This window comes from Lipophrys pholis (assembly GCF_963383615.2).
Source record: "Lipophrys pholis genome assembly, chromosome: 22".
In the NCBI taxonomy this organism is placed as follows: domain Eukaryota; kingdom Metazoa; phylum Chordata; class Actinopteri; order Blenniiformes; family Blenniidae; genus Lipophrys; species Lipophrys pholis.
Genome location: NC_137644.1, coordinates 13,192,985 through 13,218,772, shown reverse-complemented (window position 1 = coordinate 13,218,772; position 25,788 = coordinate 13,192,985). Strand labels below are relative to the sequence as shown.

Below are 25,788 nucleotides of genomic sequence, written 5' to 3'. Positions count from 1 at the left end.
TTTTATCATTGCAATATCTTTGCATCTTATTTGTACACAAAAAAAAAAAGATGGCAGGAGATGTAAGGTGCGTTTAAATCTGTTAAATGGTTTATTTTATACATAAAAAATGTTTTGTAGACAGGTTAGCGACCATCGTCAGTCACAGTGGCAGATGTTACATAGTAATAAACATCGTTGCCCGACAGAGACAGAAATTGTGTTTATGTGGCACATTAAGTGTTTGTTTATTGAAAGAAGCCATTATATTTTATAAAAGCAATGTATGGGATCACGTCACCTAATGCCCAAATTGCTATTCAACAATATTCGCACCGCTGACAAAAAAAATGACGATTTGAAAATAAAGAAAAAAAACTCTGCTTTGGAGAAACCTCACCTAAAAGAACGGGTACAATTTGACAGAATCCCACCTGAAACACAAAGACGTGCAATTACAATTCTAAATCGACCTTACTGTCCAACCATAAATGCGTATCGACTAGGATACTGAAATAAAATGAGAAAACATTCAATTAATAATAGCTTATATAAACCCCAACAACCAAGAACATTACACAAGCCTGAGTTAATGAAAGGAAAGTAGCTTAACGAGAATAAGGTCAAACCTTGAAAATTTGATAGGACAAATATTTTGTTTTTAGCAGCACTGACAGTTTTAGGAAAAGAACAAAACAAATTCTTACAATTTAATGTGAAACATGGCAGTTAGGTTGTTGATTACAAAAGACAATACACAACGTAATATTTGGCGGGAAAATAAGAGGTAAACAGTGGTATTGTAGTGAAGCGAATAAATAAAATGTGTTAAGAAGTATGTCGTCAATGAGGGGGTGACAAAGACTTTTCAGAGTTATATCCTCCAACGTCTAATCCGCAGTCTTCATTACTGACGGAATCAACAAGTCTCTCTCCTCTTCCACCTCCTCTGCTGTCCTCCTCCTCCTCCTCCTCCTCCTCCTCCTCGTCCTCTTCCTCCTCCTCTTCTTGCTCGACATCCTGCTCCTTCCGGGACGCTCTGTCCGTCTTGGGCCCTTTGCATATCTTGAGGTGCCGCGTGAGGTGGTACTTTGTGAGGAAAGCTTTGTGGCACTTCTCGCAGACGAAGTCTCTTCGGCCCTCGTGAGAGTTCATGTGCTTCTTCAGGTGGTTCGTCTTCAGGAAGTGTTTGTTGCATTTCGGACACTGAATCCGGCGCTCGCTGAACAACGAACAACGAGAAAAATGATGAACAATCAGGGATAAAGGGGGAAGGATACACCCAAAAAAATGATCCGGTCTTATTTTCAGTGATTATATTACGTACTGAGTGTGAGAGAACATGTGCTGCTTCAGGTCGTGTTTTCGGATGAACGCCCGGTCGCAGAGGTCACACTTGAGCTTCTCTGCACCCGTGTGGATCAGCATGTGTGAAGCAACGTGGGATTTCTGAGTGAACGACTTCTCGCAGACGGTGCATCTGTAGTTCTTCTGACCTATCGGTAGAAAAAAAAACCTTTATCACACAGAGATCGTTTGCCAGCCCCGTACTGCAGCTCGAAATCATCTCAATTCTTTTTTTTTGTTATTGTTCTAATATTTAAGTTATTCATCCATTCATAATTAAATGAGTGGCTTGTTGTAGGACAGTAAAAACACAGTCAGCTTTGCCACGGCAGAGGACATCCACCACAATTCAATCAACCTTTTTCATACCTGTGTGAATCTTGAGGTGCATCCTGAGATTGCTGGGGTCGCTGAAGGCTTTGCTGCAGTATTCACACTTGTGAGGTTTCATTCCAACGTGTCCCATGAAGTGCACGTTGAGCTTTGTTGATGTGATGAAGGCCTGGGAACACATGCTGCACTTGAACTTCTTCTCCCGCACGTGGCCCTGACCTTTCGCCCTGGAGGTGCCGTTTGTAGTGTTTCTGGTACTGCTGCTGTTGTCACCGTGATTTGGCTGCCCTGCAGCGTGGCTGTGACAGGTCCATGGGGACGAGGAGGAGCTCGACGTGCCATTGGCTAGCTTCTCTTCCTGGTGAGTGTGTTGTTGTTGTTGTTGTTGTGGTTGTTGTTCTTGCTGCTGTTGCTGTGGTGGTGGTGGAGGTGGCGGCTGCTGCTGCTGCTGCTGCTGCTGAGAGTGGTCCTGCTGCGAGGGGCTGTGGCCGTGCGGAGGCTGGTTATGGCTGTGTGTGCTGTTGTGGCTGCTCAGATGAGACTTGAGTTCGTTGAAGGAGGAGCACTCTTTGCCACACTGGCAGAGCTGACCCTCGGGCACCTGGGGAACGCCTGTGGGCGTTGCATAGTGAACATTTGATTCAGTAACGCGTCAGAAACGGTAGCTTAACACATCAGGAATGCATGTTCATCCACCATCTCACCCATCAGCCGGCAGTAGTCTCTGCTGTAGTAGAAGAGCAGCTCCTGGTCTGGGTGGATCTCGGTGGTCGTACAGAAGAAGAGTTTACCGTTGGCAGGGTACGCCACCAGATTCTGCTCCTCGCGGGTCCTGCACACACAAAACAACGGAACAAGAGACCTCAGATGAGCATGGTTCATTTAATTTGGTGGGGACTTGCATTGTAGATAATGAAGACACCAGAGGAGCCATACCTTGCCTTGCGCACAAACATCATCCAGTTGCACTCGTTCTCATCTGTTGTCACAATGCAAAACTCCAAGACGTTGTTGTGGTACATCTGGGACAGAGAAAATGGTTCATCATCTACTGTGATCTTCATCTACAAGCGGGGTTTTCGCACATTCTGCAGCTCAGACCTTCCAGATTTGAGGCGTGTCCTTTTCTGGCCAATCCGAGAGATCCACGTTGCTGCAGTGCTGACCCACCATAGGTCCAAAGCAGGTTCTTGGAGGAATAACATCTCGTGCAAACACCCCTAAGAGAGGGCATAAACACATTAATGTATAGTAATGTGATAATAAAACAAAAAGCTTAAAACAAAGTGTCGATTGTTCTTCCAGCACTGTTGCCGAGTGGTAAAAACTGCTTTAAGTGTTTTGAGTGGCCCACTCTCACTCCTTTGTTTCTCCGAATGCAGTTATATGTTTGTTATTGACATCTAACTAAAGATTCAATTCTTCATTAAACTCCTCAAAATTGACAAAGTCAAGAAAAAAGAAGAAGAAAAAAAAGAGACTCGAATCAAGTTTCCAACCTCGGGTGTTTTCGTTATTTTCTTTAAACGGACCCCTTCATGGAAATCATGTATCTTAAAGCAGGCACACCACTTCAACTTGGTGGGTTGGGTCACTCCAGAAAATAGATTTGCAAACGTTCATATACTTATGAATCAGATCTGTGTTTATAAACAGCCACAACTACAATATCTGCTTGCTTACCAAGCGGTTCATCAGCCACTGAGATACGGAGGCACAGTGGTCGGGGCAGAGAGAGGCGAGCTCGGCTTTGGATGGGCGCGTCGGGGATAAACGTGACTGGGCCATGCTCTGGACAGTCTGAGGTATATGAGCGCTCACACAGTGTGCACCCTAGATACAGAACAATTAGCACAGGTTATGGTTCTGTGACTATCTGGGATTAAATTCTTTAGCTGTAAACGAATCATGAATCTAAATGACAAACTCACAGATGGTGTAGCCAGGAACCATGTTCTCCTTGCTCGAAGAGGAATCCTCGAGCTGCAGTGTGGAGTTGACGAGCACCAGGTTGTTTTCTGGCCCGAGGGACACCTCCGCTGTGATCGGGGATACGTTGACTGCCTCCAGCCCCATTCCGGTGTGCCCGTGTAGTGACACAGGTTCCAGCTGGCTTTGGCTGGCCATGGAGCCAGTGAGCACCACACTCACAACACCGGAGGTCAGCTCCCCGTTTGTATGCAGCTGTTCCCCAAGCCCTCCGGCTCCTCCCCCCCCAGAGTTACCCACTCGCCCCCCGAGGTGATCTGGATCCATTACCACAGGTAGTTCCAGTCCAGGGGGGCCATGGAGGGGCATCACCCCCCCAGAGGAGTCCACCCCTGTCAGGCCCTCGTGGGGCTGTGGTTGCCGCCGCCCACCGAGCTGCTGCTGGGTGTCTGATACCACCCCGACCCCGTCCATGGTCGCCAGTTCCTCTCCCATCCGGTCAGGTGACATGGGGCTACTCACACGAGACTCCATCGCTAAACCGGTGGAGTCCAGCTCGTGAGCACCAGTCTGGTGGAGGTCGCCCTGACCGCTGACTTGTCTGGAGTCCATGGGCACCAGGCCCTGCTCCAGTGGACCTCCAGGGCCACTGTAGGGGTCCAGACCCGAGGGATTGTTGCTGGGCACAGACAGGGTGCCATCCATGTTAAGGCTGCTGGGGTGAATGTACTGTGGAGGTGGACGGTCTGCCAAATAGGAAAGAATACCTGAGGAAGAACGAGAGAGGGAGTGAGATTTAGGAAGTTTATCCATTCAATCTTTTATAACTGTGGTCATTGGGACATGTAAAACCTCACATGTGGGCTCTGTCATTTGTGACAGCCTCAATAAAAGACATTCACCTGACTGGGGTCAGTTTCAACAGCCATCAAGCAAAAGAATGCAACAAGTGTGAAAGACTCACACTTTACACTACAGCTGAATGCTTGAAGAGATGATCTATACATCTCAAATAAAAATCATTAACCAACCTGGGAGTATGTGCCGGAAGTAACTGCTCTCCAGGTGAGGGTATGGAGGAGGAGGTAGGGAGTAATTCCTTTCAGGCAGGCCGCACATCACTCCTCTGTCACTCAGTGGACCCATGGGGAGCATCAAAGACAGGGCTGAAGGCAGGGAACCGAGGGACGGACCCAAACTGGGGATGGCCACTGGCATGCCTAAACCACAAAGGAAATCAGGTAAGTGAGCGGAGAAGTTGCTAAAGTTTGAGATTGTTACAAACAATCAAATGCAAGTTTTCCTAATACAAATTACAGGAAAAGTTACAGCAACTTTCACACTTGATACCTTTTCTTCTAAACCAACAATAATCTGGAGACATAGTCAATATTATAAAATAGGAAAAAAGTGTTAATTACTAAGGTATAAGCAAAGCAGCTCCTATTCAAAATCACAGAGCCTTATTATTCCATTTATCTTAGAAATATAAAAAATGTGTTTGAACATTAGCATTGTTTACAGACAACTACTGCAAGCCACAGTGTGTATTTCTTAACATGTAAACAATACGTTTAGTAGGATATATTTAGTGTACTTGTTTGTCATTAAAACATTGTATTGTAGCACATTAGATGAGGGGTTTCTTTTTGTTAAAATGGTGAAACGTGTAGGTCAGCATTCCCCAATTTAAAAGACTTAAAAGATCTTGACACTAATTTGGAAGTTTTATAAATACACATCAACATATATAATATGTCAGTGGACTGAGCCGATGTAATACAATAATCATAAATGCACAGCACATCTATACCTCTTTAGAATGTGACCGGGACATCAGCAATCATGTTATGAAACATATTACAGTTATGAGGAAGAAGAAGAGATACTTTTTGATCAACTTTGGGAAATGATCCATCAGTCTGGAACCCATTCTATTCATACTTCACTTTTACTACACATACTAGTAGCAGTAGGCTACGGTAATACAAGTGAGACGCTGGGCTTCAAGTAGGACTCAAAGCGACAACCTGTCAGCAGTAACATTCAAACTCCCTGCACATGAGTTCACTTCTCTAACCTCTACCAAGATATGCTACCGCCTCGTGGAAAATATGAGCTTTCTGTCATACCTGGGGTGGGGATGGGATTGTGGGTGGGGGATGTGGGCAGACCCAGGTGGCTGGCACTCACTGAGGGCACACTGAGCTGGTCCATGCCCACTGGACTCAGGTTCATGTCATTCATCCTGGAGGAACAAACACAAGAGTTCATCAACAAGAGCAAAACTCACAGAATGTATAGCTGAAGTGAGATTTATCTTAGATTTCGTGCACAGATACAGAAATTTAAATACACAGACCCAGTGTAAAGTTTTCTTACATGAACTCAACAGCTAATGTCCAGTGTACAGCTGAATGGCGTTTTCACACATCTCTCCCTGTGAAACAAGGAAACTGGTAAGAAAACAACTAAAAGCATTACTGAACCAGAATCAGCTCATAAGAACAGCCCCAGAAATAGAAAAGAAAGACCGCAAACAACAGTCAACGTTTAAACTGACACGGCGGGTTAGCTGTTAGCTCGTTAGCACTGCTAACTTACATGTTTATAAATCGCCAAAACAGGAAAAGCTCGTGTGCTACAACCAAATGAGAGTGCACGTGTAAATAGACGAGACGGATAATGGTGCTTCGGAGCATAAATGCTGCTTATTCAGAGAAGAGAATGGTATAAAAACAACAACATACCCGCACAATACCTCCCTGAACGGGGCCATGACTCCCGGCGCATGCGCAGAAAGGACACCGCGTGGAGGAGCACAAAACACGGGTCACGTGACAGCCGCAGGAGCCTCACTGGGCCCCCAAATGCACTACAGATGCACTCAAAACGACTCAAAATCCATTTCATATCATGTTTTTGGCAAAATGTACAGACTTTTAGCTCAACACAACTTATATCAAAGGCGTTTTCTCTACATTCAAGACAATATTCACTTTTAATAACTGAGAATGCAGTCTAAATGTGTTGCTGTATCAATTTCCCAGCATATTATAGCAAAGAAAAAGACACGCTACTAAATAAAAATGATAATTTTTCTTACTTAAACATTAATTTACATATTTCACAATTCCAATATTTGCAATCTGTCCAGCTGCTTTTATTCAGGTGATGTAAAGTTACAGGAAATTAGGAGTGAGAAGTGATACTAAAATAAAACCAAAAAAAGGGGTCTGGGTTTCTGTAAAGTAGTTGAGTATTTGTGCTGGTGTTAGGGCTTGTTGAGGGACTATAGTAGTAAAGGTGTCACACCATCTTATCGTAAATATTTCTTTTTGCGGCCTCATTAAATATGTTTATTGTTCCATTTTGTGAGTGTGACTTTCAATCTATGTGCTCTCCAATTATGCAATGTTATTGCATTTTTCTCTCCTCTTTTCAAATGTGATAGTAACAATGACCTGCTCACCAAAAGGGCTTGCAATTAGGCTTAAAAAAGTAAAAGAGGCCTAAATGGATGAATTGAGTAAAGAATCAAAGCAAGGAATACTTGATCTTACTGTTTAATACTACTTTATGCATTTACGTTTAGTAAAGCTTCAAATGTAATTGTCAGTTTTTTGTTTTCCAAAATACATCATGTATTTCTTGAAAGATTCATAGAGCCCTAATAATTGATCGACGTGGTAAAAGGTCCTCTAGAACTAAGGTATCTGAACCCAAGGAGTTTTTCTCTTTTTTTATCGAGATGAACATCTTCTCAGTTTCAACGGAAGAGAAATATATAAACAGTTTTATCTTGATGTGAAAGCATCTCCGCCCAGAATCACACCCACCGTGTCTTCAGCCTCATAAAACGCCAACAAACAAACTTCCTCTGATACTGTGCAGGTACACTTTGAAAAGACAAGCCTTCATTTTTCAACGTGAATTATAGTTTCAAGAGTCTCCTGCGTAAAAACGCGGTATGATTGTGAGGACACTCTGACAGGGTAAGAAAATGTAAAATTAGAATTTGTTGTTAATTCATTGTGGCTATTTCTCGTCGTTCTTATGATTCTAACTCATAATTTATTTTATAGTGTTTTCTAAAGATGTCGATGTCCTACAGTCAGGAGGTCATGGAGCACATTCCGTTTGTCGCCCCGCTGGCTCTGCACGGCATCTCCGTGGATGAGAGCAGAGCGCATTATGGAGACGCGCTGCGAATCGGACTGCCTTTCCACCTGGACGCTTCTTACCTGGATCCAGTTCACCAGAGGTTCCCCTACAGACGGTTATCCTATTTCCCCTTCCACGGACCCCTCGGGGTGTGCGATTACGCCTTGGAGCCGGCGTTCATCCGGAAAAGGAACGAACGAGAGCGCCATCGGGTGCGCTGCGTGAACGAGGGTTACGCACGCCTCAGAGAGCATCTTCCGCAGGAATTCGAGGACAAACGGCTCAGCAAGGTGGAGACGCTGCGAGCGGCCATTGACTATATCAAACACCTGCAGGGCGTGCTGGATTTAAACGCCTCCCGGAGGAGTATGTCGATTGGAGACGCGCGTAACCATCCGGCGCTTCCGCGGAGGAGGACAGAGTGCAACAGTGATGGAGAGTCCAAAACCAGCCTCAGCGACAACGGAGACACTGTTTACTAACTCATGGAAAGCATGGAAATAAAAAGTAACGATTGTTATAGATAACCATGTGTTTTTATTAGGAGTAAGAATGTACCTATAATAAAATATACAGTAATTACCAATCTCACATTATCCCCACTCTCTGCGTTTATTCTTATTGTGTTGATACGAGAAGCGCACACATATAGTAAAGCACATATCTGATCAAAAACAGATACGTATAGATAACAGAAACAACATGTGCCTTCTCCCCTCCCAAAGTTACTCGAAAGTGATGAGAATAATAAAGAGTTTATTATTTTCGTAATATATTGCAGTTTTTACTGTGGCAAGTTGAAGACATCTAAAAAGTAAATACTGTGAATAGTATCTACTAATAGTATCTACTCTATAATGTGAAGACCAGCTATATCAGTTTTTATATATGACACCTTACTTTTTAACTTTGCTGCATTACACGTTTTGTGCTTTAATGTCACTTTCTATTACTCCTGAAATACTTTTTCAGCTAAAATGAGTTTTGACTTGTTCTGTTTTTCACGTTTCATGTCGTTGTACATATTTGAACCACAGGAATGTTTTGGGCTTGTTGAATTAAATGGCTCATCAAAGAGAGTTCTGGGAAAGTGTTTTTAGATTCTAAGGAATTATGGATCTGAGTTGCTTTCTTGCTTTTGATGTGGGAGAAGATTAGTTAGTTTGATTTGCTTGTGTGCTTGTTGAGTTTTTGTTATATATGATATCAGATGATAAAATAAACCTCTTAAAATGTCCTAAACATCCATTGAAACTTGCAGGGCATAGTCAGGGGGAAACACTTCAAAACTGTAATAGACAGTGATGACAAGCACAGAGTATCTATGTTGGCAAATTTAGACTGAATTGATATTACAAATTCATTGAACCAAAAGTTTTGCATTGTGCCGCGTGATCGTTTTAGATATAAGATAACTTTGTGCAAATCAGTGCAGAAGTTTACTTTCAAACCACCAAAAATAAATTCAAAGTCCAGATGAATAATATTTACATTTTGCAAACGTGCAATTGCTTTTGCTTTTTTATCCACGAAAGAAGGAGAAATTGAGAAATTTGAGTTCGAACTGATCTGTAAAAAGGAAAACGCTGACTTTTGAAGTATCTGATTGTTTTCCACTTCTCACTTACTACAAAGTAACAAGGTGCCTACTGAAATATAATCGTTGTTTAGGAAAACAGGGAAACGGTTAGTGTAAAGCAGTTATGAGATATAGTAACTGATGTAAAATTACATAAAACTTCAGTCATCTTCTTAAACTTGCTTGTTTTTTCTTGAGGTTGCCTGAGTGTTCTTCAAAGACCACCTACTTATTGTGCTATCTCGGGCTTATCCGGACGTTTTTCTCTCCTAATAGCTCAAGGAATGTATTTATCAGGCAGCCATCAGCATTATAGGAAGAAACACCACAAACACTTCACCTCTCTTCTGTTTGCGTGTTTATATTTCCCACCTCCGCTGACCTGCATGGAAACATCTCCATTCTCAATTTTCAGGTATACCTAAAAGCCACACATTAAAAAAAACAAAACAAAACAAAACAAAACATGATATTGTATATGAGTAACAGAGCTTTGGAGCGCCCAGCACGGTGCAGCTCAAGCGAACCGTGCAGCTATGGAAGAATGACATTGAGAACCACGAAAGCATGACGAAACTCCCCACAAAAGGTGTTTGGCAGAGCAGTATGTGAATTAGACCCAATAATTATCCAAGTGCTGGTACTCTGGGTTTGATGGTTCAGTGGCAGCCTGAATGAGAGGAAACATGACGCTACTTAAATGAAAGCTTCTGCCCTGAAGGATGTTTTTCTTTTCATGAAGTTTGATTCTAATCTGATTTCTAAGCAGGAGATGCTCTTTTTTTACTGTAAAAAAACAAAACATCGCATGTAATCTTATTCATAACATTTACAAAGGTTTACAAGGTGGTTCAATGCGGTGATTCTTTCAATAATTATGTCACACGTAACCTACACCCTGGTGTGGTGGTGTGCGTTCTGGCCTCACAGTGAGAAGACCCAGGTTTGAGTCGGTTTAGGTGCCTTTTGGCACAGAGAGTGCGTGCGTGGACTTTCTTCCACAGCCCAGAAACATACATGTTAATTTGTGACTCTAAATTGAAATGCTTGTATGACTGTCTGTGCCTCTCTGTGTTCCACCGAGTACCTGCCTTCACACATGTTCAATTTCAAATTAGTGGTAAAGAAGAAGGATGGGTGCCACTTTTAGCACTTTTGAGGCATATGCTCTCCGTGTAAGGGTTGTGAGCCATATATTAAGCACGCCAATGTTTCTTTTTATTAGTAAAACTGCTTGTGTGCAGTGAAAGAGAGAGAGGAGAAAAAAAAGTCCTGCTGGCACACATGCGATAACTCGCCGAGATAAAGTTTATCAGTCGCAGTGCGATTGGTGAGGGACCACCAGGAAAGGTGGCTGCAACAAGTCCCGACAGAGAGCCTCCATGCTGGGTCGGAAATGGAACAACCAGGCACTTTAAAAACACACAGTGATACTGGTGTGTCCCTGTTACACTGCAGACTAATGCTGATGTTTTCAAATTGAACAACAGCTTAAAAAACACACAAGTTGTAAACTGATGCTTGCAGACAAAATCCACGCACGCAAAGCTTTCGGAGAAAGGACTCAAGGCCAGAATCAATAATAAAAATACTAATAATCATAATGAATAAACATTAAATAAAACATATTCAAGGCAGACTTTAAGTCTTTACACTGCTGTCAGAGCTCTTGTACAATTAGTTTATTCTGTTTGAATCTTTTTTTCTGACCAATCGACCAATATAAATATGGCTGCTAATGCAGTCTGATGCAGATTATTGTTTTGCATTTTTATGTGCTTTATATAGATTTTAAAGTAAATGGAATAAGTATGCCGCCTGCACTGAGGCGGAGAAGCGGCACTGCGGAGGGTAAAGGCTGCACACAGGACCATCGGATGGAGGCTACCATCCATAGGAACATGTACGTAACCAGATGCAGAGAATAAAGAGCCACCCACATCCTCCAGGACCCCTCCTGCACATAAACCGACGGAAAAACAGTTTCTACCTGGATCTTAACAGCTTCACCACACAAACACCGAGCGTTTCACAGCACTCATAGGTCATTTTAATATTACTTTCATGAATTATCAAACCTACCTTTAAGCTGATGTTGCTGTATATAGTGCAATATTGTGAATAGATAAAAATAAATATTTATTTTTATTTTTTCTTTCTTTTTTCCTTTGCTATCCTCATGCATGTCAATCTTTATAGAGTTAAACAACAGTCACTCAAAAATATCTTCTTATTCATGCCGAGACCCAGTAGTAGTAGTAGTCGAAGCATTAGGTGAAAAAGGAGAATGCCTCCATTCTTTTTCTCCAAGAATGGCTGTATTTAGTTATTTTTAACATGAGTTGCATTTGTATACATTAAAATTGATCTTAAATTGTAATAATTTTAGTCTATTAGTAATGTTGTGTATTCCTATATTGGTGTTTTTGTACAATTCACCTGAAAAAAAATGTTCCCATGAACTCAATAGGAAATTTGCATTGGGATCTTATTATAATATAATCCATTTCTACTATCTAGACAGTTTCATTGTGCAGAGCAACAGCAGGGTTCGGCTCTGAAATAAATCTGTCACCGACTCAACACGTCAGTCAAGTTTTTCCTCTCCGTAAAACGGCAACTGAAAGCTGGAAAGAACACAAACAGGCAAATAATGCAGCAAGGATGCCATTTAATCTCTTAAATACATATTTACAAGTGGCTGAGTGTTTCCAGCTGTGTGCCATCCTTTGAAATAACTCGCATTATTGTGCATACGTGTGTCCTGGGAGTCAACGGGCCTGCAGTTCATTCAGGAGGGCGTCTTTTTCCTGCTCGAGGAGGGAGATCCGGCGATTCTTGTCACTCACTTCCTATTAAAGACGATAAGAGATAACGCGGCTGTGTCATTGAGACAAACACGACTGTGGGAAACGGTTGGGATATGACTAAACGGGTACCTGGGTGAGGACTGAGTTGTGCCAGCGGAGGTCACTGTCCGCCACAGCGTCAGGCAGTGAGGGGTTGCTGCAGCTGGTGACGTTCGGTTCACACATGACTGAGCCCAGGGAACCGTTGGCCCGCTGGATACGAGACCTGAGTAGGCATGATCGAGCCTGCAGACACAGAAGCGGGACAAACTCCAAGTCACACCAGCCATAGCTTTCATCAGGTGGAGACGACGCTCACCTACATACCTGAGAATAGAGAATAAATAAAACAAAAAAGAGGGTTATTCTAAAAAATCAATTGCAGAGCTACGAGAAATTTTAACATAGGTTATTAAGAGGCTCAAAATAAATAAGAGAGCTTAACATGAAGGTTAAGATATCCAGAGTTTCAATTAGTAAAATCCATTTAAATGCATTTTTTATTTCAGAAAATTTCTTTTTCAAATGAATTTTTTCTTTTTAGGTGTTGTGAGCATGACTTGTACAGGTTTAATTTGACTAAGGCAGCATGGAATGTATGATATGTATATGAATCATTATTTTATGCCACTTTATCCAGAGCCGATTCCAGCTGACTATGAGCAAAGTCAGCGTGCAACCTGGACAGGACAGAGACAAGACAGTCACACAGACCAACAATCACACCGGAACAGGAAATAGAATAAGAATGGAAATGGAAAAGAGGACTTGTCCTCTCAGGGCGCTTTAACGCCAGCACTGTTTGATCCAGACCAGATTTTCATTTCTGGGATAATCCGCTTGGTTTGGGCAGGTGTGGAAGCTCACCTGGCCTGATGCGTCTCTCAGAAGTGCAGTGTGAAAGCAAAGCAAACTAAATGAAGGTGTGAAAATGTTTGGCGCTACCGCCCAATCCAATCGAGGGCGGAGCCTCCCTGAGACTGCACAACTGTACACATGTAAAATAATGTAAGCACATGTGGAACCCAAGTTCTGTGGAGTCATGTCGGCCTGCCCCGCACCTCTGGGGTCCCGTCCTGGAAGGAGACGGTCCGACTTTTGTTCTCGATGCTGTCCTGTCGGGCTCGGTTCTCGTCCAGCCGCTGAAGGTACCAGAAACGAGCGTTCTCCAGAATTTCCAGACCGCACCATAGGGCGTCCTTTTCCCTCTCCAGATCCTTCATCCGCTTCACCTGAAGAAGATATTCAAATTAGTCTTTTCCCCCCACGATACTATTAATACATTTTGAATGTGATTATTGAACACTGTTCCCGTCACGATGGATGTTTCCTGGGGATGAAGCCAACTTTTTAACTGGCAGCCGAATGCAGAGCGGCGTGATCGCGGCCTGTTGTCTTCCAGAGGCCCCAAGTCTTTGTGTACCAGCAGGACCAAACTACTCGCAGCATGAGGCCTTTAGCTCTTTTGTCTACACTCTGCTGGGTTGCATGCACTTTAAATAAGCTAAAACAAAGGCAACACAAGGGAATCAAGATGTACAGTACCAGTGATTCACTTTGGGTCGAGGGATTACAATTAGTTTGTTATTTCAGGGGCCACAGAGGTCAGTGGCTGGAAGTAACTGGTCCGAGTCCCACTGTGGGTCCATGAGCAGGACATTAACCCCCTAACTGCTCAAGGTGTGTAAAGCATGCAGAGCACACACTTAACATCACTGCACTGTAAGGAGAATAAAACAATCATGCAATGTATTCAGATTCAGATTTTTCCAGAGTGTAAAAATCCTTGTTGATGAGCAACTGTTCCTGGGAATACGGAGTTCTTAACAGGAAGCTGTGAGGATCGGACTTGACATGTGGGAATTTATCACCGAGATGACTGCAGTCATGCGATCATAACATGGAACAAGAAAGGCAACGCTCAGTGAAAAGGAGCATACGGATCTTAGTCAGGTTAAGGGCAAAAAAAAATCCTCCAATTTCATTAGTTTGTTTTGTTTGTTAGATGTCATCACCGATCAGGATACTTCTTTTTATTTTTTAAAGATTTTCTCTCAAGCTAAAATTCACGCACAGATCTTCTAGTTTCTCCAGTGTGTTGTTCAAGTAATTTCAAAGGAATCTTACCCAACGTGGGCGCGTACCTGGTAACCCAAAGTACCTTAATGATCAGTAAATAGCACAGCGAGTACTAAAATTAGTGGTGACCACAAACAGCTTCAGTTTCAGATGACAAAAGGCCTCAAAGTGAGGATTTGTACGACAATGTGAAAGGTGTGCGTTTAAACGAGGTTGTGGTTAATTGTGGTAATTCAGTCAAAAGTTGCAAGACAGGTATTTGAGAATCAATCAGAGATGTCTTCAATGATAAAAAAACTAAAAAAAGTGCAGTTTTTGAAATCATTTCAAATGTAGTTTATGAATTCGAATAGTAATATTCTTGAAATCTGTCATTTTTTCTCTGTTACTTGTGATTGCACTTCAGCACACCGTCCCTTAGAGCTTTTATTCAGATTGAGATGTAATGCTGATATCTGCATAGTAAAGTCAGCTCAACATCCTTTTTTATGCCAAATTAACTATAGAAAGATAAATCTTATCAGAGGTAAGACGCGCAAACTTATTCCACATACCAGAAGAGTTAAAAAAAGGCTCACGTATGTGGACCGAGGCTCATGTGTCACACATGTGACACTTTAACAGGCACAGTACGCAGTTATATTTTGGATGTGACCATTTTTGTCTTCGATTTACCTCCATAACACATCTGAACAGCTTACTACTGCCACCGTGAAAACTGCTGATTAGATCGGAGGAAAAAACAAAACAAAACAAGCTGGTAATCCCTCACACACACAAACACACCACCCCCCCACCCCGTGCTCACCCATAGGTAGAAGCGAAGCGCGTCCAGGCTGTAGAGGCTGGTCTTGAGTGGGATGATGACCACGGTGTAGGAGCCAGAGCTGGCGGGGTGACAGGCCATGGGGAGGAGATCAAGTCACTGACAGCTACTACTACCACCCCATACAGCTGGCCCTGACCACAAACAACACAACGGAGCTCCCCCACTGGCTGACTCAGAATAATAGCGTGGAGAGAGAATGACGGTGTGTATTTGTGTGTGTGTGTGTGTGTGTGTGAGAGAGAGAGAGAGAGAGAGAGAGAGGGAGGCAGGGATGGAAAAAGAAAAAAAGAAAAAGAAAGGCAGCACGATACACAGGCACAGACAGCAGGGTGCCCCCGGGGCGAGGTGATGAAAAATTCCACATGTCACTGCCATGACTGGTTAATCGACATCCAGTGACAGAGAGAGAGAGAGAGAGAGAGAGAGAGAGAGAGGGAGGAGTTGACAGTGTGAGATCAAAAAATAAGGAGAAAAGTCAACATGTTGCAGGAAACAGGCGTCGTGAGTTCTCAGTTCAGGAGTGCACAAGGCTCCACTTTTCTAAGAATAATGTCATCCCTTAAGCGGAAACATCACATTCCTGTTTTGCCGCCAATGGAAAGCGAGTCAACGCAGTTATTCCTCCTCCCAGTCTCAGGTGTGCATCCTGTCCCAACACGTTCCCCGGAATGAGGCATAACCTGAGGACGAGCGATGGCGGGCTGCAGAGCAGGCACACAGGTGTGGAGCGCTGAACGTACAGTCGCTGCTGAGACAAACAAAAAACAGGAGCGGTCTGGTACATTCTGAGAGAGGGGTGGGGTGGGGGGGGTGGGGGGTGCAACAGAGTCAGTTCAGTCCATCGTTACTATCAGAGCTGGTTAGCAGGTCAACGGCAGCACAGGAAATCAGTGGCACATGATTTTCATTTTCACGGCCTCGGGCCAAGCTGGCTTTTTTGTGGCCAGCGGAGGATGGAGGGCAATAAAATAAACAAAGAGCAAAAAGTAAAGAGATGCAGCAGAGGGAACGCTCGTTTGCTTCACTTTTGACGGTGTCATGTTTGTAAGAAGGCTGCATTTGCGGGATGAGCAGCAGAGTCAGGCATGGAAAATGTGTCAAATCTTTCCCTCCCAATGTCAAAGAGCAAATTCTGCTTTACGCTCTTGTTTTGTTTTGGTGAGTTAATCTCCAAAACAAAAAATGTTTTATAAAATGATGTACTAATGAAAATGAAAATTGGAGCTGGTTGAAATGGAGTTGCTCTGTGTTTTAATTCAATTCTAATATATTTGTATTGCACCAAATACAGCGAACTCATTTCAAGGCAGTTTTACTGAGAAAAACTCAACAATTTCACATGAGCAAGTATAAGAGACAGTGGAGGGAAAACAACTCTTAAAAGAAGAAACCTTTGCCAAAGCAGATTCAGAATTGGTGGATTCCTGCCGGAACAAGTTAGGGTATAAAAAGAGTGAACTACTTTCACAGTCAGTGCAGTGCTTTTCAGACGAAAGGTCTCTAATCTAATGATCCAATCTGAGAACTGTAAGGACATTTGTTGGACGTCGCTTATTGGAGATACATTAAAAGCTGAAACTTGCGTTGTTTTCTTTTTGCAGATTGGTAGTTTTCACAAATTGACATGTCTGTTATTTCCCATTTCTGTACTGGTAACCATGCACACAAACAAAAAAACCAGGACATTTGAGGAATGGCTATTTTTCAGTGGAGACTCAGTATTCTTGTACTTCACGGTGACACTCAGTTCGACACTCGTGTGATCCACATGATCTCTTTTCCTTCCTTATTTGATTTCTCCTTTCTATTCCTGTACAGGACGACAGTTATTTTTTCCTTGTTTAGTACCGCTTTGGACATTTTGAGAATAATGTGATTTGGAAATTAGTTTCTTCAGGCAATACATGATAACATACTACTTAATCAAACCACTATGACACACCACAAATCACATAGAGGAAGATCATTTTGCTTCTTCAGGCCTGCAGTCCTGCTCATTCACCAGCAGATGGAGCTGTTAGTCCACGGTGGCTGCTGCAGGTGAAACTCATTCTCGTGTCGACTGTAATTTTTAATAGGAGTGTGAAGCTGTGGTCGCTATGAAACACCAGATGGCGCATAACACTAAACAGCTAATCCAGTGGGACTTCTTCAAAAGTATGTCAGCTATTTTCAACCTCCCTACAGTCGATCCAGTGACATTCTTCTATGTTCTCTTACGCAAGGAACAGACAGAAGCACTCTGCCAAGTAATGACCAGAAAAACAACCTATAAAAAGTAACTTTTCAAACCACAGTAACACGTGACGTATGCATATATTCACTGTGGATGAATGACTGTATTTTAGCTGTGACTTAGTGTCAAAGGTCACTCGTTTGAGGTCGATCACCCTTGAGGCCGTACGACGGCACTCAGGTCAAAACAGGGAATTAAGCTGCTACTGATTAAGCTGATGAAGCCTGAAGGGAACCCATGACCCCTTGTCCTGTCTCAGACATGTGATTTTTCACCTGCATGAAGCCTGAAGCTCCATGAATTCAGGAGATCGTCAAGAACAAACGGCATGTTTTCCACTCTGAGCTGAGAGGATCCAGTCAGGGAACAAAAAGTCACTTCAGCCGTTAACCTATACACTACATATATGTTCATGTTTTCGCCTCTGGGGTATGCCCACTTATAAGTGAGGTCTTTTTTTTTTTTTTTCGTTTTTCGCGGAACTTCAACATGCAAGATCACGATGAGATTCCATTGTGGGGCCCCAGAAGGAGGAAGTTCACCACATTATCTAACAAACAATGTGACTATAATCATGAATTTGACAATATATATCTATGAAATATAACATTTCATCTATAAATCCATAGCACTGGACTATGAAGATTGACTTCATGTGTGTAACACACAGCTTTAAATACACACTTTACGTTGCAGTGGCTTGTTCCCCTTCTCACTTTTTAGTCACTACTACTACTTTGCGGCTGAGACTGGGCCCCTAGTTGCTTCCTGTCTCACTTTCTCATACTCATATGTACTTTCACACACAGATATGTGCTTTCTCACCGTCACTACTGCTTTCGTAAACGCTTTGAAAACAACTCAGAATGAGAATAACACGTGGACAGGCAGATATAAGGAGCTAAATAAGGCCTACGTGGAGTGTAACGAGCCTCACAGATAACAGATTCAGGGCCGAGCAGCAGGGCTAAAAAGAGCCGAGCAGAATAGAAACATTCTTCGCGGGCAAAGAGGCCGGGGCACTCCCTCTTGCCTCTCCGGCCCACTCCAGCAACGGTCACTTCAGGCTCACTGTTCCAGATCATAACTGTGTGGAATCTTTAGCCAGATTGGTAACCCTCTCCTCTCCATAATCACCCCAGCCAAGAATAAAAAACAAATACAAAAAGAAAAAAAAAAGGTTTCTGACTGACACACCTCTGAAAAGTGAACGCAAAACAACTGCTGAAAATGACATATTATTGCTAGATAAGTTGCTTTAATCTATTATAACTCAGACCTTGTGGAGTTACAATTAATATGTATAAAACAGTCAAATACGTTCTTCCAAATTCCAAGAGTAGAGGGACGTTCTGATGAATACCTCTCCTATTAAAAAGCAGCATATTATATGTTGGGTGTACTACGGTTGGACTGTTCCACATCGGTTGGCTGGAAAAAATTAAAGAAGTGTTTTTTTACACTTCTTTCATTTTGATTCATAATTTCCCTCGCAGGCTGGACAGACATTGAAAACTCGAGCAAACAGTTTTAAGCGTCGGCTAAAAGTTTTCCTCCAGGACCCAAACAGTCAAACCACATTTTCTGAATAGAATAGCTGTACCTGTTTACACTCTGAAGGTTTTATGAACAGATTTTTAATGAGGTGTAATCATACAAACATGTCAATGACTGGACTGATTTTCTTGGTCCAGTCATTGATTGATTGAACTTCTGAGCTCTGAAATTTAGGGGTTTTCAAAGTGTCATGCATGCACACACACACACACACACACACACACACACACACACACACACACACACACACACACACACACACACACACACACACACACACGCACACACACACACGCACACACACACACACACACACTGCTGGACTTTGTCATGTTTATGACACATTATAAGATAATATTGTTACGGGATGTTGAAATTGGTGGCAATAAAAACAGAACTGTTTCCATGCTCTGTGCAAAGGCTTCGTGTGGAGCCTACATTACACTTATGTGTTCAAAAACATGTGTTATATAAAAAATAAAGCTGATTTTCCCCTCCATTCTTTTTATCATTACATTATAAATCAAAAGGTACAAAGGAAATCCGGGAAACAGCATCTCTCTCACCCCACGCACACCTTTGCAGGGATACATTCATAAAATATTGTTCTAACAAAAACTTTTACCAGTAAGCCGAGCTGGCCCAGTTACCATCAATACCATGTGCTCCCAACACAGAATTCCCAGAAGTCTCCCCCGAAACACTCAGAGGCCTCCTCTTCCTCGCCTCCTCCGTCCGCTCTATCTCACCTTCCTCCCCCTTTCAAAGGCTCGCCCCAAACATCTGGATCTCGCCTCGCCGCTCATAATTGAGCAGCATGTACATGTACAGTGCGTGAGATCAGCTGTTACGCTTTTCCGCCAATCATCTTTTCCACCTTTTCACCCCGAATTGGGACATAAATCCAAAAATGAAACCTGGACAAAAGATGTCATCAGGGCAGAGTCGCTCGCTGACAAACGCAGGTGTTCAAAGTGGTCCAACCATACGTCCCACTTTCTGTGCAAAACACCCGGATTAATCAAAAAATGTAACGCTGTTATGATTTATTACAGCAGCATTAAGGCTTCTGGGAGCCGGCCAGGTCTCTCCTTTGCCGGCTCGCCGGCTCCTCGTTCATTTGTCCCCTCAGCCCCGCCAGTCACGCACACTCATCTCACAAACACATTCCGTGCCCTCCACTTCTCTTCGTCTCTCCAATATATTGTCCCGCTCACGCACAGACCAGTACGACCCGGCCGGGGGCCAGATGGAAACCAGATGTTGCCCAGATGCAGATAAGGGCAGAAACACATCAGCTGGAGCACATCACCTTTTCAACCTCAGCCGCACGCACAACAAACACACGGCTGAGTTATGAACGGCAGATATGGTGTATTTTCAGAAACAAGTGACATTTATTAGTGTAATCTCGGCTCTTAAAATAGCCATGTAGGGGTTAGAAGTGGAGAGCAGGGTGTTGTGTAATGTGCTCTCGTGTGGCTTTCCCCCATCATGCCCTGCTCTGCGTTGCGCTGGCCTCCCCTCCAGGTTTTGACATTGAGGCAGCCTCAAAGTTATCTCAGCGGGACCAAAACAAGCCCCTCTCTCCAGACACAAATGCAGGCAGGAAAACAAAGGATCGATTTACACCCGCCTCGCTCCGCCTTTCAAGCCCCCACCAGGCTACCCCCACCCCCACTCCCCCCACCTCTCGCCTCTCCTCCCTCGGCCCACACCCACAAACTGCAAAAACAATATTTCAAAGAGGAAAGATGTTATCACTCCAGAGTACACGCTGCTCTGGAAAAAGCGCGAAGCACCGTAACTGTACAGAGAAATGCAACAAGGCGAGTTTCAGGGAATGTACGCTGCTCTGAGAAAATAAATCTGAAAGGTCCTTCCACCGGCAGCCCCCCACTTAAGGCAAGCCCCTGAGGACCCCCCCAAAACCAACAGTGTGAGTCAGGAGGGTCTCCTTGGGAACATTTCACCACGAATCCTTGAAACCCAAATTTCTACACACACACACACACACACACACACACACACACACACACACACACAAATAGAGTGCCCCCCCCCCCCCCCCTCTCTGCCCTCCCCCACAGCTGGGAGAACACTCCCATGGAAACTCCTCCCATTTACATAAGCAGTTTTGCTGACTATTTTTTTTCTTATCCCCTACACGCCCCCCCCCCCCCCCCCCCCCCCTCTGAAGCATTGATAAAAAAAACTTACAAACTCGATGATATGTAGGTCAAATGGTTGACCTAAATGTTCAAGGACTCCTGTATGAGTCTATAGTTAGGATTATGGGTAAATAAAAGTACATATCTAATACTGCAACTCCAGTTTAAGTGGGGCACACATATCATTCAGTTTAACACAAAATCAAAATTAACCTATTTCTTTTTTGGCCTAGAGCTGAAAACTCCTCCCAACACAACTTCTAAAACAAGATGTGATGTTTCAATGCTTTTTGCACTCTATTACTGGAGTCAAGCAAGTTGTTTTCTATAACTCCTGGTCTCTGCAGAAAGCTAAAGTAACCAATCACGCGGTCCATCCATTGGGAGTACAAAGAAGAACATGCAAACTTCCTACAAAATAAAAGGCACTGGAGTCAGGAGGATCCTCTCGCTTTTGAGGCGAGAGCAAACCACTACACCAGTCAGGCCTGTACTGTGGAAACTTGCATTGACTTTCTCATTAAAGTGATGAAGATAATGCGGTTTCTACGCCGGTATAGTTTATTTACTGCTGCACTGCTTTTGTTTTGCTGATCTCTATCACTGCATGTGTTGTCTGTGTATACATAGGACGTATTCTGTGTCAGCAAAGAGACCTCAAATCACCTGTAAACAGGTAGCTGTGAATACAAATGTTTGTGATATTAGATGTTGCCGCGTGCAGGTGATTCTCTTAAAATTGATCATTTCTCACAATAAATTTGTATATTGTGTTGGTTGTTGTTTCTTTTTCATTTTCTTGTGGTATGTATGGAAATCTTGATTGAAGAAAAGAACTTCTTGTCTGTGGCAAACCTTTTCTGCAGTATTGTTTTTTTTTGGAGCTGGTCTTAAACTTTTGATTCAGTTAAATTGTTGTTTTCAATAAATTGCCTTTTGTCTTTTGCTCCCATTTCTTGGTTTTGCATGTTGAAGCTCTACTCAGAACCTTTTTAAGATCCAACACTGCAAAATGCAAATACTTGGAATTTTGTCACTGGACTTAAGACTTTAATCAGGAGTGTATATCTTTGGAGAGTTTCGCACACATTCAGGTTTTTCCCTACACTTCGTCCACACAAAACTCCCATATCCCCAGGGAGAACATGAGAATGTATCAGCGTTTTTCTGTTTTCTGGGTGTGAGGAGAGAATACTAACCAATACACTACTGCATTAATATTGAGAAACGATCACGTTGAAGACAAGTGAAGTGGCCTGAAACAGAGACACAACATATACGTTTCTACCTTTTAGCAAAACATTGCCCTTTATAAGAAATAAATTGCTTTTTAGGAGGTTTAAAATGGGAACACGTCACTGGTGTCAGGCCTGCTGAGTCCAACTATTAATGGTGACTTCCTACTGGATGTATTTATGTTTGACTTCCACAAACTAAGTCATATTTGACCTTAATAGACTTAATTGATTATATATATTTCATTTCTTAAAGGTCTTGCACATCTATTGAGGATTACTTCTACCTGATTGACACCAGACTCGCCAGAAAAACCACTGCCTTTAGTTCTGGGGCATGTAGTGGTAAAGAGACTCTCCTCTTTGTTCACTTGTTCCTACAGTGAATCAGTAACATTTGAAAGAAACAGGAAGAATTTATCTTTTTGATATTGCCAGCACAAGACCCACCATGAGAGCTCCCGGTCTCCTGACCCGAGTCACTGTGCTGAGTGACTGTTGTTGTCGCAACTTACCCATGTATTGAAAGGGCGCTGACCGTGGAGGAATAACAATGGGCTTAATGACTGCATATCCACACAGGCTGGGGGGGGTTTATGTTGTTGAGGGGTGGGAGCGTGCATCCCAAAACACACACAGCGCTGTAGACAACAAGAGGAGGATTAAGAAATTAAGGTGGGACACTGAACTGACTGTAAATACAGCTCAGAGCGCTGACAGAAGTGACAGGATCATGCTGCCCACAGTCTGCCGCTGAACCCCAAATATGAAGCCCACTTGGCACACAGATTAGTGGGTCATTAGCAAACTGGGGCACAGTAATTGACTATTATGTGTCAGAATGAGAGACACCAGAAATCAGTCATTGTTCATCACATGTGAAAGAACGACGAAGAAAGAATACAATAAACAATTAGTATTATTTTAGTTGCCTGCAATCAAACAAACAAACCATTCAGGTCACTTGATGGTAATAAAACAATGTAGAAAGCACTACTGACCGACTATAAACGAAGGAGATAAACTGCAGACCTGCAGTGCAACAGAGCGTGACGTTCACAATAAAACAAAATAGTAAATAGTCGTTCGATGCAGCAAAAACTGTATCTGAAATGTTTCAAATGTTTTTGGGTATTCAACCATCTTGGACAATGGTTGGTGGTGTAGGTGGTTGTGGGTTCTAGTCTGCACCAATTTCGCCCTGTACTTGTATCAATCTTCCCCGGAAAGTCCATAAAAAAACACAGATTTGGCCGGTGACTGTCTCTGTGTTTGGCCTCCTGTGAAATGTCTACACATTGTTAAGTGAGATGGTGTAACCATGAACTGGATGAAGCCATGCAGCTGATTGGATGGATGGGGGATAATAATCTTTATTCATGGTGAATTATCTTTCGCTTTCTCTGGAGAAATAGTGGGCCTCATATGGGGGTGTTGAGGGGCACCACAGAAGGAAAATCAAGTGGTTTCCTTTTCTTTGCAGGATTATCTTTTTTCACTTTCAATTGTATAAATGAAATATGAAAAGTAAAAAAGAGGCTAAACGCTCATATTAAAGAAAAGTGGCTTTATTTTAAATGTAACAGGAAGCTATATAAATTATTCAATAAGTTTCAATGCAAAACCACAATTATCGCTTTGGAGGAATGACTGATAACTACATGTGATTTCCTTGATTTTAACAGCCCAGCTATATAATTACTTATATTTTCACCTAAACATGCGTCACTTATTTGAACCATACGCACAAGTGGCGAAGCTTCGTAGCAGGTACAGTGAATATGTGGGGCGAGAGTGCACGCCCTGTTGAATGCTGAGATTTCTGGGGATTAAGACACTTGGCGTCTCTCAGAGGGAGTCGTGTTGTTTGTTATGATTCTTGTGCTTAACTACCTTGAACCTTTTGCGACTCGGGCCTCATGCGAAACAAGGATTGTCCGACAGAGAAACATTCCAGAGACATGACACGATTAATCCGTCCCGCACTGCGCAGAAAGAGTGACCGCTCCTCAATGGGTGTCACCTGCTTTTACATTACCAGTGAAAAAAAGCCCGCAATTGGGGCGTTTGAGGCGGGAAAGTGTGAGACAGTCTGTGTTGTTAACGGAGTAAAAATAATCCGAAAGTGTGTGTGTGTGTGTGTGTGTGTGTGTGTGTGTGTGTGTGTGTGTGTGTGTGTGTGTGTGTGTGTGAATCCGGTAATAATCTTTTTGACTTAGTTGTGGGGCGTCACCGAGGCAGCAGGCCTCTCAGATGACTTCTGTATGACTTCATTGCAAGTGTAATAACACCCCTGCAATAGTCTGGGTAATAATAGGAAATGTGAGAATCATTTTCTCAATGACAATAGAGAAGGAGAAGCGGTGGTATTTCATAATGGCTGCGGAGAAGAAGCACGTGAGGTAACAGGTGTCAGAAGGGCAAAGTGATGTTAAAAGAAAGAAAAAGGTACATTTCCATACCAGCGAAGATACGACACACATTTTGAAGCAAATACTGTAATCTGGTCGTATTTCTTCGGAAAAAGTATTTACATATAACTTATATTAGTTTGCTATTTCCAAGCTTTTACATTGTTACTGAGTTGACCACAATCTCAGTTAATATTTAAAACCTTCAATCTGCATATTTGTGGTCAAAAGTTTAATAGTTTAACAGAGAAAATGCATTAATTATATTTACATCTATACATCTTTTTCAATCTTCAATATTACCAATTTATGATAATTTTCCATTTTAATACCTCGTCAAGTAATAATTGCTTCAGCTTGAATGACTGAGTTGATTTTATTCTTTGGGTGAGGCCTTTTCTCAGCGCCACCAACTTTCAGAAGCAATTATGGTTAGATATCATAATAGATACCATCTTCATCAGCTAATTATCAGCAGTTATTCTTTAATACAGTATGTGGTCTGAATATAAAGTGTTTTTACACCTAAGCTTATTTCATATTTTTAAGATAGATAGATAGATAGATAGATAGATAGATAGATAGATAGATAGATAGATAGATAGATACTGTAGGCTTTATACATGGTTTACACTCAGATTTTCACTGCAGCCCCCCAGAGGCTGTAACCCACTATAAGAAAGGTAAGTTAAATAAGCACAAATGGAAAATGAACAAATTTTACTGTTTTTGTTGTAAAGATCCTCATGGACCGACTTCATTTGAAAACACTTTTACCTGCACTTGGAAAATGGATGTGTTTATTTATTGTTTTGCCGTTTTAAAGAAAAGAAAACGAGCTTGATTAATTTATAATCAAGCCCTACAGAGGACACGAGAGTAATCAGAGGTGTCCTAAGCCTCCAATGTAAGTCCTGCTTCCAGGAAAAACTATTCAGAACTTTTTTTTTTCTTCCCATCCTTATGTAAAGTCAAAAAAAAAGAGAAGAAAAGTGGCGGGAAAGGGCAAAGTGGAGTCAGTCACGTTGCAGCTCAACGTGACTGGAGCACTAGAACACGGTGCCAAAACAAAACCTGACGCAAGCACTAC

The 25,788-nt window shown here is 42.6% G+C and overlaps 3 protein-coding genes across 3 annotated transcripts; 1 reads left to right on the top strand and 2 right to left on the bottom strand.

Moving 5' to 3' along the window:
* Positions 1-69: 69 nt before the first annotated feature.
* Positions 70-6,383, bottom strand: prdm4 (PR domain containing 4). The gene is made up of 12 exons (XM_080492474.1): positions 6,339-6,383; positions 5,971-6,028; positions 5,721-5,836; positions 4,620-4,808; positions 3,591-4,355; positions 3,343-3,492; positions 2,761-2,879; positions 2,596-2,681; positions 2,364-2,491; positions 1,696-2,271; positions 1,307-1,475; positions 70-1,201 (listed from the first exon to the last, which is right to left on the bottom strand). Coding segments are annotated over exons 2-12 (2,679 nt in total). The 5' UTR covers positions 5,973-6,028; positions 6,339-6,383; the 3' UTR covers positions 70-822.
* Positions 6,384-7,470: 1,087 nt separating this feature from the next.
* On the top strand, positions 7,471-8,845 carry LOC308127491 (achaete-scute homolog 4-like). The gene is made up of 2 exons (XM_080492576.1): positions 7,471-7,583; positions 7,674-8,845. Exon 2 carries the CDS (start codon positions 7,686-7,688, stop codon positions 8,232-8,234), a length of 549 nt encoding a protein of 182 aa, XP_080348702.1. The 5' UTR covers positions 7,471-7,583; positions 7,674-7,685; the 3' UTR covers positions 8,235-8,845.
* A 3,138-nt stretch (positions 8,846-11,983) lies between these two features.
* Positions 11,984-15,723, bottom strand: sapcd1 (suppressor APC domain containing 1). Its single transcript, XM_080491708.1, has 4 exons — positions 15,068-15,723; positions 13,242-13,412; positions 12,271-12,426; positions 11,984-12,183 (listed from the first exon to the last, which is right to left on the bottom strand). The coding sequence occupies exons 1-4, from the start codon at positions 15,164-15,166 to the stop codon at positions 12,103-12,105; spliced, it is 507 nt and encodes a 168-aa protein (XP_080347834.1). The 5' UTR covers positions 15,167-15,723; the 3' UTR covers positions 11,984-12,102.
* Positions 15,724-25,788: the final 10,065 nt, after the last annotated feature.

Excerpts from the sequence above, each read along its gene's own strand:
- prdm4 (XM_080492474.1), bottom strand. Across the intron at positions 2,682-2,760 it reads ACACGCCTCAAATCTGGAAG|ATGTACCACAACAACGTCTT; the intron begins GTCTGAGCTGCA and ends TCTCTGTCCCAG. Across the intron at positions 1,202-1,306 it reads CACATGTTCTCTCACACTCA|CGAGCGCCGGATTCAGTGTC; the intron begins GTACGTAATATA and ends TTCGTTGTTCAG.
- LOC308127491 (XM_080492576.1), top strand. The coding sequence starts at position 7,686 with ATGTCGATGTCCTACAGTCAGGAGGTCATGGAGCACATTCCGTTTGTC.
- sapcd1 (XM_080491708.1), bottom strand. The coding sequence starts at position 15,166 with ATGGCCTGTCACCCCGCCAGCTCTGGCTCCTACACCGTGGTCATCATC. Across the intron at positions 13,413-15,067 it reads CGCTTCGCTTCTACCTATGG|GTGAAGCGGATGAAGGATCT; the intron begins GTGAGCACGGGG and ends TATCTTCTTCAG. Across the intron at positions 12,184-12,270 it reads ACAACTCAGTCCTCACCCAG|GAAGTGAGTGACAAGAATCG; the intron begins GTACCCGTTTAG and ends CGTCTTTAATAG.